Below are 14,162 nucleotides of genomic sequence, written 5' to 3'. Positions count from 1 at the left end.
TTTTTAAGAGACGAGGAGGGCTATCTTATAGAATGTCCTCACATTCTAGATCTATCTGATGGCACTTCATGGTGGTGTTGGACTTATTTCTCCAGCCACTGTTATTCCTATTAATTGAATGTTAGATCTTAAGATTCAGGCTAAATATTTTTGGCAAGACTATTTCACAGGAGATGCTGTTCATTCCTTGTTCACCACATCAGGAGGCACATGTGGAGCCATCCCACTAAGGATGCTAATCGGACCACTGACAACCTGACCCGTGGAGGGGATGTATACAATGGATTGTAGAGGAATATTTATTCCTTTGTGACTAATCTGCTGAGTGAGCTTTGGTACCATGTAAATATGGTAATATTTACTTATTTTTATAAATAAATATTTGTAATATTAGAACTAAACTTAATGGTTTTAGTTCTACTAGATGATCTTTGCCAAATTATTTCACCATCACTATCATTATTAGTTTTATCATTCCTTCTACTCTATTAGCTAGCATTCTTTTGAAGAATACATTTTTTTCAGAAGAAAATACATTTAACATGTAGCATGCCTGAAGAAGAGCTTGATCTCATCAACTGGATAAACTGTCTTTAAAAGAAAGAGAAAGTGCTTCTTTTCCTCTATAATTTCCAGTTTTCTGAGAATTTGGTTGCCTCCAGAGAGGTGACAAATGAATTGTTTTGTGCTTGATGATAGATTTTGTTTTTGTTTTAATTTCTTTTTCCTGATTATCTTTATAGACTTATGGATTTTCATATTCAGTAATACAAATTTTATTTTTATTGCTCCCTAAAAAGAAAATTCAAATAGTAGTTTATTTGTTCTAATTATACTGTTTTTTATTATGTCATCATTACTGGAGACCCAGACCTATAATTCTGACTCTCTCCCATCAAGTGTCTGATAGTTAAAAAATTCCACTGAAGATGGAAGAATTATCTTTTTAGCTAAAGTTTGAATGTTAATTTTCAGGCTTGTAAAGTTGAAAATAGGACAAAAAGGTAAAATGTGATTCTGTGTTCCTAAATATTAGTTCTAAATAGTCTAAACATCAATGATTTTCAAAAACTGAAAAAGGAGAACACAAATCATAAAGCAATTAGTCATAAACTCAAAGAAACAGGACTAGAATTAAGAATCTTTAGTAAACATTATAATAGTTAAGAATCATTTTTTACATTAAATATATGTTTAGAAAGCTTCAGATTTAGTGATTTTATGGCATATTAATTTTTAATTGTTTACCCTTTATAATCAAGATTTTAAAATCCATCTAAAGAAAGGATTTCATAAAGAAAAGTCTGATTACTATAAAAAGTCAGTAATTTATACTAATTTGTATGTTTGCAGGGGGCCAACAGAAGGACTGGGAGAAGATATAAATTACTGAAAAATCTGATTAGAGTATTTAAAACAATGTCTTTTTAAATTATATCTTTAAAATATGCCAAATAGGTTATTAATTTGTCTTATTTTATTATATACTATTAATTCATATCATTATTGTATTAGAATAATAATTTATTTAGTCAACCTGTTTTTCCTTAAAAATCTCTTTGATCCTATTTGTCATATGAAAATTAATTTATGGTCAACATATGTTGATTAGCATAACTTTTGATTGAGCAGAATCTAAGTTAGTGAGTTTTAATTGTTTTTTTAGCTATTAAGAAATACAATTTAGAAAGTATGTCACGATACTTTAGAAATGTAGAAAACTTAGCTCCCTTAGTAGCTAAAAATTCATTGTCTTTATAATTTTAAGTCTGTATATGTTTTGCAATTTCCAAAATTTTAAATTCAGCTTCATAATGTTTTCAAATTATCATTCAAAATGTATTATGAATGAGTTCTTCTTGGAAAAAATATTAAAGTATGTTTCCCTTAGAAACTTATATTAATCACAGTTCCTCAAATCTTAGTGTTGACTAATTTCTTTTTTTAGCTTTATTAAGATATAACTGACGAATGACATTGTATAAGTTTAAGGTGTACAATATGTTGATTCGATATACTATGTATTGCAAAATGATTACTACTACCATAGCCTAACATGTAATTGTCATGTCACATAATTACCATTTCTTTTTAGGGGTGAGATCTACTCTCTTAGCAGAGTGCTGACCATCTTAATCTACATTTAACTTAAAAATGAGAACTTAGGTACATTTTTAAAACACTATGTTATTGCTCTACTTACACATGTAAATCAGTGTCAAATCCTGTAATGATCTAGAAACATCAATAAACTTCACCTTAAGTTCAAGAACAGAGCAATACAAATTATTTGTTAGATCACTGATACATGAGGAGTTTAGTGTTTTAAAATTAACCTTTGATGCAAAATTATAATTTCTGAAAAGCACAAGTTGCAATGTATTTTCTCTTGTTTCATTTACCAATTAAAAACATTTTAAATAAAGCTTTGTGTACTGAATACCAGTGCAATCTAGCAGTGACAAGTATTTTATCATTCTTTTAGTCTGGGCCTTTTAAAAAGTACTTAATACTCAAACTTTATTTGCTTTCTAAGATTTCCCAGAACATTACATATGGCTATTTTATAAGCTCTTCCCAAAATAATGTAAAAAAGTCCAGTACTCATTTTTTTTTTGAAGGAAAATTAAACAAAAACATTCTCCAGTTAAAAATCTTAAAGAAAAATTCTACAATTCATAGCTTCACTAAGATCAATTGTTTTTCTCTATGAAAAATACGGCCAAATATTTCTATGTCTCTAGTGATAACTCCTACAAGAGTTGGAAAGGTTCTCTGAAAAAGGGTGATTAAACACTAAAAAAGAGAGCGAAATCTGATTATTATAGACAATATTCTAGTATCTAAAATCTTTAAAAAATGTTATCAAAGCTAAAACCAAGAAAAATCACACAAAATTTGCTTGTCACTATGCCCTAATTTCTTTACACTCTAAAGAAGGGTCAGCAGAAGAGATTATGTCCACAGATTAAAAAAAAACAAAACAAAAATGCATTCTATCAATGGCTAAAATTCAGAGATGGTCTCTCAGGATATCAGTCACCGCATCAAGATTGCCATGTGCTTGACCCGGCACTCTGGGGGCTTTGGGAGGCTCCATCTCCAACACGACTGAAATCACAGGGCCAGATGTGCAGAAGAAACAGAAAATTTCGGAGGTTTTCTTCTTTTTTTTAAGGTACCAGGAAAGCAAAATCAAGCTAACATAGAAAACATCCCTGATGTTCACAAAATACTATCTTATTTGGAAGTTGGGGGCGCGAATGCAGAGCAGATATTTTTAATACTAGTTTCAGCTTGAACGACAAATATTAATTGGGGTTTTTTTACAAACAGGTAAAATAAACTAAAAACTGAGTTAAATCTCAATATCAGGATTTGGCACAACAGTATAAAACACTAAACAAGTAGATAAAATAAATTTTTTTTCCCCAGGAAGTCAGATGAGATAGAAAGCGAACTGCCTATCTGTCAATGATTCTTTTTCTTTGTACCAAGTTGGGTCCACAGTTTCTTGACTTCCATGTAAAATATCAAGTTGTAATTACCAACTTTCCGGAGCTCAAAGGAAGACTCAAACTGGTACCCAGCTGCCAGGAGAAGGACCGCATAATTAATTCCTGACTGTAGTGTTGGCTCACTTTCAAATGCCTTTTTGAACCTATAAAAAAATATATACAAGTTTACTTTTTCAGTCATGAAACTCTGGGTGTGCAATAGCTTCTGTTTGCATAACTTTAATGCCTGAACAAGCTGAACTACGTCAAGGGCCTTCACCCCGGAAGCTAGTGTGCTATCAGGATTTAACGTTTAAGTAACTGTATATCCTCACCCTCAGCTCCACTGCATTGCCCCACTTAACTCGCCCTCGCTGTAGCAACTCAGGTCTTTTTTAAAAAAATCCTCTCTTCGAGATGTCTACCAGAGATGTTGGGGGTTGGGGGGAGAGGAGAGGAAGAAAGAGAGACAGAGGGAAAGCGAGAGAGAGGGAGCACACACATGCACATGAATGTGTAAACAGTGAAAATTTAAAATTGAGAACTGTGCACATATTTTAAAAAGTGGTTTTTTAAAAGCCTTAAAAATACACAAGGCAATGAGGGGAATCATCTAGGTAACATACTGAAACAATCAGTTCCATGAAAGTGATATAGAAATGAAATAATGTTAACTGCACTAAGAAATAAAGAAAAACAGAGACTGTGCCTGTGCATACTAATTTAGCTCAAAGAGAATAAGAACCCTTTTCTGAATATTCATGAAACTGAGTAGCAACCTTTGAAAACACTTCGACATTTGAAAAAACTTCAGTGTTTGCATGTCTACTGTATTTTCAAGGTAACACTTCCTAGGATCTATTTAAGGGTTTCCCAACATACATCATTTAACAAGCAACAATATTTAATAGTATTTCATCAGAGAGCATGAAGAAGAAAATGAAAATAAACACCCTACTGACTAACAGAAACCAATAGAGACAAACATGAAATGAAAACTTTATTTTAAAAGAATCAGATTGAAGAAAATATAAGGACTAAATACCTAACGAATGACCATTTGATGATTAAAAAAAAGACTATTTAGGGGAAAGTACATTACTTTTTAATGGTGAAAATGAAAGATAGGAAAAGCAAAAGTGGTAGCAGGCACAACAGCAAACATTATAGTACATTCTTGGCTTTTATACATATTTGAAATTTTCCATAATTTAAAATGGTAAGTTAAACTTCAAAATAAAAGACAAAGTACATTTTTCTTAATATTGAGGATCATGTGCCCTTTTTAAGGGTCTTATTTTCCAAGCAGAACAAGTATCTCTGAGTGGAAACAAAAATCAAATACATGTTAACCTTAACTACTTGGCTTGAATAGTTATGTGTGTGGAATAAGAAAAAAATATTTCCAACTGCACCACTGTTGGTGATTAAAAAGCATTTCTATCTCTCCAGAAGTACAGGTGTTTCCCAGTTCTAAACTTGAAAAAGCATGTACTCAGACTACTGATATTCAAAGCTAATCATGTCAAGGTCAGACAGGATTTATAGGTCTTAGACTCATACAAGTCTCAAAGGTCTTTGTGTCTGTACAGAGTCAAGTAAAAGGTCCCAATAAAAAAGAGTATAGGAAAATAAAGAAGTTGTACATTTTCCTTCCTACCAATTCATATCAAGATATGTAATATTTTTCAACCAATAAATTTTTTCATTTCTCCAAAAACCAAGAAATATGGAATACTTCTCTTAAAGATACTAAAAGGAAGATGCAAAGAGTAAGACATGATCCAAAGCAACCTATACTAACTGCTGACTATACTAACCAAAATGAAAAGCTGGGTTTACATCTTTTTTTCTGTTACCATAAACAATATATATTTTTAACCAAAATATAAATCCTAATATACTATTTATATATATATACTATATTTTTAACCAAAATATAAATCCTAATATACTATTTATATATATATAGATATACTATATATATTTTCTAGGGTTCATAGCACTCCGTAATAACTGGATATTGAGAAGAAAGTCTTAATATTTTCTTGAGATTAAAATAACATGTAGGTGTATTGCCAAAGAAATAAAATTCTTCATATATTATTAATAAACCACCCACAGGAAGCAGGAATTCTCCCACACTGTTGAAGTAAATTAGTACAGTATTTCTTGGCAGAAATTTTCTAACATATTATCAAAATTATAAAATTAAAACAAAAGCCAAAAACCAAATCTAAGCATACTTGTTGACGTATTACACATCTATGAATTTATACTAAGAAAAAAGTATTAAATATGCAATCAGAAATTTAGTTATAAAGATATTTGTTACAAGGTGAAAAAGTTCTCTAAATTTCTAACATTATAAAGTGTAATATGGAATAAAACATTCCAAATGTTGGAAAGTTATGTAGTCATTTAAGTTGTAGAAGAATATTCAATGTTGTGGGGAAAACTTTTGTTTTCAAGCGAGATGTCATAACCTACTTGGAAGCCATCACTCCTGCTACATATCAAAACATAGTTTTATAGATAGTGGAGGTTGATGGAAGCAAGAACAACAAAAAATTATCACAATAAATCTCCAGACAGGGAAGTGCCCTTCCAAGTTAGCTGATTGTTTTTGTCTTCTCTAGAGGCATTTGTTAACTCTGACCATAAGGTTAAGCTTAGGTTTGACACAGGCAGAGCAACTAACTCTACCTATATGAAACTCCACTGGGGAAAAGAGAAACTAGTGGATTTCCTGACAGTTGCATGGTCTGGCATGATAGAGTGAAACCTGGAGGAGCCCCAAACACATGGCCAGTTTTCTCCACAGGACATTTACTGAATGCTGGGTTGTTTAAGAGTCTGTGGGATAAGGTAGGTAGGGCTGGGATGCCCGAGTGAAATCTCCTGAAGTCTGGCACTACCTCTGAATGAAGTGCCACTAGAGAAAGGAGCCTGCAGGAAATATATGACAGCCTTCCACAAGAAATTTGCCAAATTTCTTTGAGAGAATAGAGTGAAACTCAAAACTCCAAAGGGCAGATATGAAATCTCCCATTGTATTTAAGGGATAAAGAGATAAAGCCCTGCTTGGCTTTTGATTAAAAATTGAGCGAGTGTCACAGCTAAGAACAAGAGAGATAGACTGAGTTAACTAAAATTGCAACCCAGACCCAACTCAACTCAATTGCATTTGTTGAGATAATCAGTTTCTTGCCCTATGTGGCTAACAAAGGAAAGTGGGAGGCTTATGTGAGAGAAAATAAAATTATCTTCAGTTTCAGTAATTCTTAAATACAAAACGTATGGGGTACAATAAAGAATGATGAGACATACAAAGAGCTAGGAAAATGTGACAAACGGGAGAGTAAAAATAGACAAGAGGAACTGACCCACAGGTAATTCAGATGCTGGAGTTTGTAGACAAAGACTTTAAAATAATTATTACTAGGTATAAGGCATTATATTTGACCCTTAAGGCATAATATTTCTAATTCTGACAACTCTAAGACAGGGAGGATTTTTTCAAGTTTACTAATCAGGAAACTGAAGCATGAAAAGATTAAGTCATGCAGTTTAGAAGTGGTTGAGCAAGAACTTTACTGAGTTCTGCTGGATTCTAAGGTCTGACCCTCTGGCTCTGTATCACTGCCTACCCCTCGGTGTTTATTAAAAATGTTTATGTCCTTTTTCATTAATTTCTATTTTTTTAATTGTTGTTCTTGTTTTTTAGTAAAAGGGAGTTGGGTGAAAAAGGAAAAATAACAATGAGAAATAAAAGCAGAGAAAACTGCTTTTTTATTAAGGATAAAGTTTGTAATCTCTATACCATAGTAACAGGTATTAATGAATTTTTGGAATAATGTTTGCCAAAAAATGTATTTAATCAATCTTATTATACTGAAGACTAATATTTATTAGACTTCAATCTTATTAGACTGAAGACTGATATGGCAATACAGCTGAATGTACCCATAAAAATGCACCGAAGAAGAAATTTTATGTTATTGAAAACTTAAAAGTTTAACTAGCAAGAGGATAAATGTACATGAGCAATGTTAATCCTTAAAGAAATCTATATAAACAATGGTTAATAATGTAAGACTACCTATAAAGATAGAGAAATAAAGTGATTAGATGTGAGGGAAGCTAAACTAAAGAAGACTCGATGAAGGAAACAAATCTTAAGGATAAAACCAGACATTCACATCTTAAGTCTAGTGACTGAGTAACTGTATGAAGTTATTTCTGCTATTGTTGATTTTTTTCTATTTTAGTACTAAATATTTGTAGAAAGAGGGTAAATAATTTGTATTCTTCATTATTAGATTTAAAAGATGCAGATTTCTTGTTCAAGCTTTCAAGCAACAGATTTTGTTCAAAGGTTGTCTTATTATCAGCACTGTATTTGTCACTTGATTGCAAGCTAGAAGAGCTAAGTACTTGATTATGAAGTGAGTGATGAAGTCTTTATAATAAAGACTTAGCTCACTTGTTCCATCTGCACTGAGATGTTCAACAAAGTCCAGAATAAAGGAAATATTCTTCAATTGATTATTCCTAGCTAAAGAACATCTACTTTCCATCAAAGAAGAAACTAAGCTCCAGTCAAGTTCTTTCTATTTAGTTGTCATTTTTCCTTTTTTTGTGATATAATAGCTGTGATTCTTTCTGTGAGACATACAAGTAATTAAATTAGAATTTCATGGTGCTTTACCTCTCTAGGGATATTTCGGAAATTACCACTCATAAAATAACCTAGAGGCAAAGCAGAATAACATGAGAAGAAAACTAGTGCCAAACCATTCTGTTAATGTCACCTGGAGCTAGGGGGAGGGAAATCACTCTTTAATTAAAACTACTTATTTGTATATATTCTTTATTATAATAAAAAAGTCAGAAAGAAAATAAAAGAACCCCACATTCTATCTTCTTCCAGTTTTTTTTTCTATGAGCACATTTCCCCTCTTTCCCCCCCAAAATGCTATATTTATGTTTTTCTAATCTGGTATATCATGATGAATGTTACTATTAAAGATTCTTTTTTAACCACAATTTTTTTCTGGCTATATACTCAAAAGAATTGAAAGCAGGGGATTCAAGAAGATATCTGTACACCAATGTTCATAACAGCATTCTTCACAATAGCCAAAAGGTGGAAACAACCCGTTGATGAATAAATGGATAAACAAAATGTGGTCTATAAATATAATCATTCGGCCTTTAAAAGGGAAATTCTGACACATGGTACAACATGGATGAACCTTGAGGACACCATGCTAAGTGAAATAAGCCAGTCACAAAAAAGACAAATACCATATGATTCCACTTACAAGAAGTACCTAGAGTAGTCGAATTCATAGAGACAGAAAACAGAATGGTGATCTCCAGGGCTGGGAGGAAGGGAGAATAGGGAATTGCTTAACAGTTAATAGAGTTTGAGTTCTGCAAGATGAGAAAAGTTGTGGATAGATAGTGATGATGACAGTACAGCAATGCAAAAGTACTTAATGTCACTGAATTGCACACTTAAAATTATTTAAATGGTAAGTTTTGTGTCATGTACATTTTTACCACCAATCCCCTCTAATTCTCAATGAATGATAGTCTGTTACATGGGGATGTTATCCTTCATTTAACATTTTCCCTACTGTTGGACATTTAAGTTTCCTCCAAATTTTTGTTATCATAAAATTCAGTGTTTTGAACATTGTTGTAAATCCATTTTTGTCTCTATATGTGCTATTTCTTTAGGATAGTTTCCAAAGGATATAACTGGAAAATAGTATGAATTATTTCAAAGCTCTTGATGCATAATGCCAAGTTGCTTTCCAGAAAGGTCTTACCAATGCACACTCCCAAAAACAGTGTAAAAGAGACACTATTACATTGCGTCCATTTGTGCCAAAATATTCTGCTCTCATTTCATCTTTGCCAATTGATCACAAGAAAGCATAGCTCAGAATCTGAACATGTACTTAATGGGACTGCTTCTGAGAATGAATAGTTTTCATATGTTTATGACCAATCTAAACTTATCCTTCCAATAACTGCTAATTCTCCCAAGTTAAAATGCAAAACCCGTATTCTAAGAAGGCTGGGAAGATAGGAGGAGATATCTTTGGGAGAGAGTTAGGGCCAGGGGTTTAAATATAATCAAATCTTGAAGGATATAAAGAACAGTAAAGATTTAGAAGAAAGAGAGTGACAGCAAAATATGGGGGAAATCAAAACATTTAATAAAAAGAGAGTAGCCATATTATTAATTATGGTCAATCTTTTCAATGAAATGGATCCCACTAAGCAGAATCTCAGGGAGGAAAAAAAAAAAAACAAAAAAAACCCCTCAATATTGTTGAAAAATTCTCCAAGCAGTTCTGATATTCAGCCAGGCTTAGAAATGATTGCTTTGGTTCATTAAGTGAAATCACCGCTATTCTTCCATATTCTCCTTTTCTGCATGTGTGACAAACATGTAGTTCTCTCTCACTCATCTCTCTGACAACTAGGTTACATAAAACAAGCCTTAGTTGCCCGCCTTAGGTGCTTAATGCTTGTTAGCCACAATTAGAAAACCTCTACAGTGACATATTAATACTATCATTCTTGGGCTTCGACTTGGTCGTACCATAACAGAACTTCATCCAATCTATCATCTGCTAAATGTAGTACTAAATTAAAGTCAAAGCATCAGACCAATGTACCAGGGTGCTTGTTTACAAAGCAACAGTGGACACGCTGTGTGTTTTACCCAAGACTCCAGGTCATCCTAGAACTGGTAGTCCCTTAGGGGCGATCTATATCTGCGCACCAATGAACTGGGTGTCACACTGAGTTACTAAGAATCCTTCAGGCTTTACATTCTAAAAATAAAAATCATCCGAAATTGGGAAACTCACCTAATAGACACAATAAAGGACTAAACAAAAATGATGTCAACAGAAAGATGTTGAGATAAAACTTGGGGCTGAGAGGGAAAGACGGTAGTGGAAATGTAGATAACATAGAGAAAGATATCTTGAGGCCAAGAAAAAGAAAAAAGGCCTAATCTGGCAAATGGAAAATAGACATTGGTCTTTATTTGTAGGTTGATTGGTTTGTTATATAACTCTTCTAAAGTAAAGCCAACCCTATTAATAACGTAAAAACTAAACTGTTATCAGGCACACATTACTGTTTGAATAGCACTGTCACTGACGTAAAAGAAAATTAGCTGATAAGGCAAGGCTATCTGTTCTTTCCCAAGTTACTATGGAAAAATGAACATATTAATGCTAAAAACAGATTTAATGCTTTTAATTTCCTGGCTATGAATCTTTTTTGGCATTACAACAGGAGAGACATGATTATGCTAATATAGCATGGGCACCTAATTTTCTTTCAGAGTTCCGAAAATGACTTCCAACCTCCCCTTAAAAATGAGACTACCATCACCTCTAAAACCAAATATGACTGCAAGCACACAACAGTCATGGTATATGAAATTCAAACAAGGCTTGTGTAAAAAGTATACAGACTCTATAATTTTTCTCTTATTAGCTAAAATGTTCAGCTAGATCCTGAAAGAGAAAGAAACTCTTAGGAATACTTCGGGAAAAGAAAATTTTAATTTAGTTAAAGTCCATGTTGAATGTAGATAAATATAACAATATGCAAAAAAATACAAAATATTTTCAAATATTATATTCTAAGGCTATAACACCAAGTGTCTACTATTCCAGGACCTTAATTTATATTGCTTCATTTAATTCTCACAACAGAGCATTCATTCCTCCTAAAGTGATCAGTCTAAACCAACTGCAATAATCTCATCTTTTTTGCCAGAGATTTGTGTAGTATTGGGCTGATGATGAAATATTAGAAGCATAAAGAAATGTCTGTCCCTGGAATGTAGTAAAAACTACACTAGATCTGAAAAAAATAGATTTGAAATTTTATCACAGGACATCAAGAAGTTCACTTAAGTTCTTTGAGTTTCAACTGTCTCAGTTGTAAAATGGGGAGCAAAATGTCCACTCTGCCTAATTTACAAGGTGCTTATAAGCCTCCAATAGTTAATAACATACAAAAACCTTATGTAAGCTCTAAGGTTTAAGGCACTTGTTATTATTTCTGCCCACTGAACAAATACTGTGTATAACAAAATGTTCCAAGTAAGTCACGCTGCACATAAATTCAGCAAAACTATTTCATGGTTCTTTTTTAGATTAGGTTAAAATATTGTGGAGATAATCTTGGCAATGAACTTTCCATGGCCCTCCAAGTCACGGACTGCAATATTTCCTTGGGTCATTCCAGTTAAAGCTGTCACTTCAGAAACTCTGTGGCCTTTTTTAAGAATGTAAGTCTAGACTCTTGGGTCATAATATTTCATACTTTGAAAGCTGGATATCCTCCCAGCTTTGCTCTCTCCTCTTGCTCTTTCTTCTATAGCGGCCCCAAACATCCTCTAACCAGCACTTGTGACAGGTACCGCTGATACTTTCTTTAATTTATATTTAACTTTACATGGAACAGCTTATGATAAAAAGCTACAATGTTTTAATAACTAAAAGCTAAACTCAGTTTAATTACCTGGCAATCAAAAATGCATTTTTCAGACCTTAACTTGGACTATCGAAATTTAAATATAGAAAAAAATAACATTATTTTAGTCATCCACAAGAGCTCTAGTGAACAAAAATAACTAAGGAAGTGACAACGGAAAACATCTTATGTTAGAGAACTATTCTTTTTTTATACTTAAATCAGCAAGATGTGTTCATTCAAACCATTCGTCCTCTGTCCCAGATAAAATTCAACAACCAAAGTTTATTTTAACAACATATCACGATTCTGCAAACTAAAAAAATCTAAACCATAGATATTTTTCTTATTTTCTATTTTCATATTCTGGACCCCAAGTAAACCTCTCAGAAGACAGACATGCATTAGAGGGTCACTCTGGAAGTAAAAGGTTGCTGTAGTCCAGTACTTGTTTCTGATACAATGGTCAGTGTATACAACTTTCTCCCTCTAATATGGAGCAAGAACGCTGAACTCTGTAAAGATGTTAGAAAGGGGAACTGCAAGAAAGACTTCTATGAGCCATTGCAATCACTACTGCTTGCGAGTCTTTTTCTAGTAGGTTGAAGATCTTATCCTTAAACTTTCCCTGGTCAGTGGATCATTGTCTGTTCGAGCCAACAGAAAATGATTCGGGCCATGGAAAACAGCCATGGAAAGAAACCAGAGGGAGTGACCATCTGCCACGACATTCCACTCTTAACCTAGCACCGGCATTTGACAAGTGAAAGTTCAGAGGATTATGGCTCAAAAAGATCAGATGAAACATCCCTTTTGAGACCCATGACTCAGGAAATGAGAAATCCTGGGTAAGTCTGGCCAGATCCTAATAACCTCAGTGAGGCCCTTTGTGTCAGCACCTTGACAAAGTGCTTTTACTTCTTAGCTCTAACAGAAGGTAAGGTTAGAGACGATGCCAACACACCAACTGGAAGGAACGTGTTTGCTGTACTGTGGGAACTGGATCAAAACACAAAGAAATGCCGAAGTAGCTTTACGACGTGAGGGAGTGAAAATATGCCCATTTTAAAATGGGAGGGAAACCCTTTTAGCAACTCCTAGGGCAAATGGATATAATGACAATAATGGCAGGTTATGGATATGTAATCTACAGCAAAACTGGCATTCTTATGTTACGAGATCAACTCCTAAGGACCCACTCATTAAAAGGCTTTGAGCTCTAACAGGCTTCCCTGATCTTACTAGAAAATTAGTGGATAGCTTAAAATGAAATCATAAAAATTCTGACATCTTCAATTTGACCTGAAGACCTTGAACACAAAGCTCCTTTGAGAGGCAGTTAATGTTCCTCAACTAAATGGAAACTATAAAAAAGGAGCCAGAATCTGGAAGCACAGAAAGTTAAAACAAATATGCAACAGAAAATACTCTGTTCCTTAACTGAACTTTAGATGACGTCGAAAGCCCTCAGCAAGTCTTAATTGTTTGGTTTTTAAGTGGGCAAACACTATTTTATTCCTGTGCATGAAACTTATAGGAGATGTTTTCCATCTAAATTCACTAACCATGAAAATCAAGCTTTTAAAGATTACCTATTCATTTCATTATCACCACCATATCTAAGCATTTATACTGGCATAATGCTTCCAAATATCAGATTCTAATCCTCCTACAATTAACAATTTTCTTAAAGCATGAATCTTCCGGTAATAAAAGGCTGTATAGTTATATTCCTCTTTTGTAACAGAAGAAAAAAACATGGTTAAGAGAAACCATAAGACTCTCTGGATTGAAGTAAAAATTTATAATACAAATTTAAAAGTCCAAATCAAAGCTTTCCATAAGGATCTAGGAAATCAATGTCCCCAAGTTTGCCTAGTTATAACACATTATCCCAATTTCAGTTCCTTGTTAAACTGCTAAAATGATATCAGATTTTGAAAGTTAAATTTGTTTCTCAACCTAAAAAATTTTACAGCTATCACTGAGGAACTTCTGAACAAAGTCAACCTTCTTTAATATATTTTTAAATTAAGTGGTAATTGAAGGATGTTTTAGGAATATTAAGAAGTACAAAAGAATAATATAAGCAACACCCCCACATACCCATCACTCAGCTTAAGAAACAAAATGTTTTAAATATTC

General features: G+C 33.1%; 1 protein-coding gene across 1 annotated transcript in view; it reads right to left on the bottom strand.

The window, feature by feature from the left end:
• The window catches only part of MAP3K5 (mitogen-activated protein kinase kinase kinase 5), a 169,623-nt gene that overhangs the window by 76,585 nt on the left and 78,876 nt on the right, over positions 1-14,162 (bottom strand). Inside the window, exon 8 of the mRNA XM_039878994.1 lies at positions 3,549-3,661. Within this exon, the coding sequence (XP_039734928.1) occupies positions 3,549-3,661 (113 nt within the window). The remainder of the gene's footprint in view (positions 1-3,548; positions 3,662-14,162) is intronic.

This window comes from Pteropus medius, unplaced genomic scaffold, assembly GCF_902729225.1.
Source record: "Pteropus medius unplaced genomic scaffold, Ma_sr-lr_union100, whole genome shotgun sequence".
Taxonomy (NCBI): domain Eukaryota; kingdom Metazoa; phylum Chordata; class Mammalia; order Chiroptera; family Pteropodidae; genus Pteropus; species Pteropus medius.
Note: the sequence above shows the minus strand (reverse complement) of the source record. Positions and strands in the feature narration are given on the sequence as shown.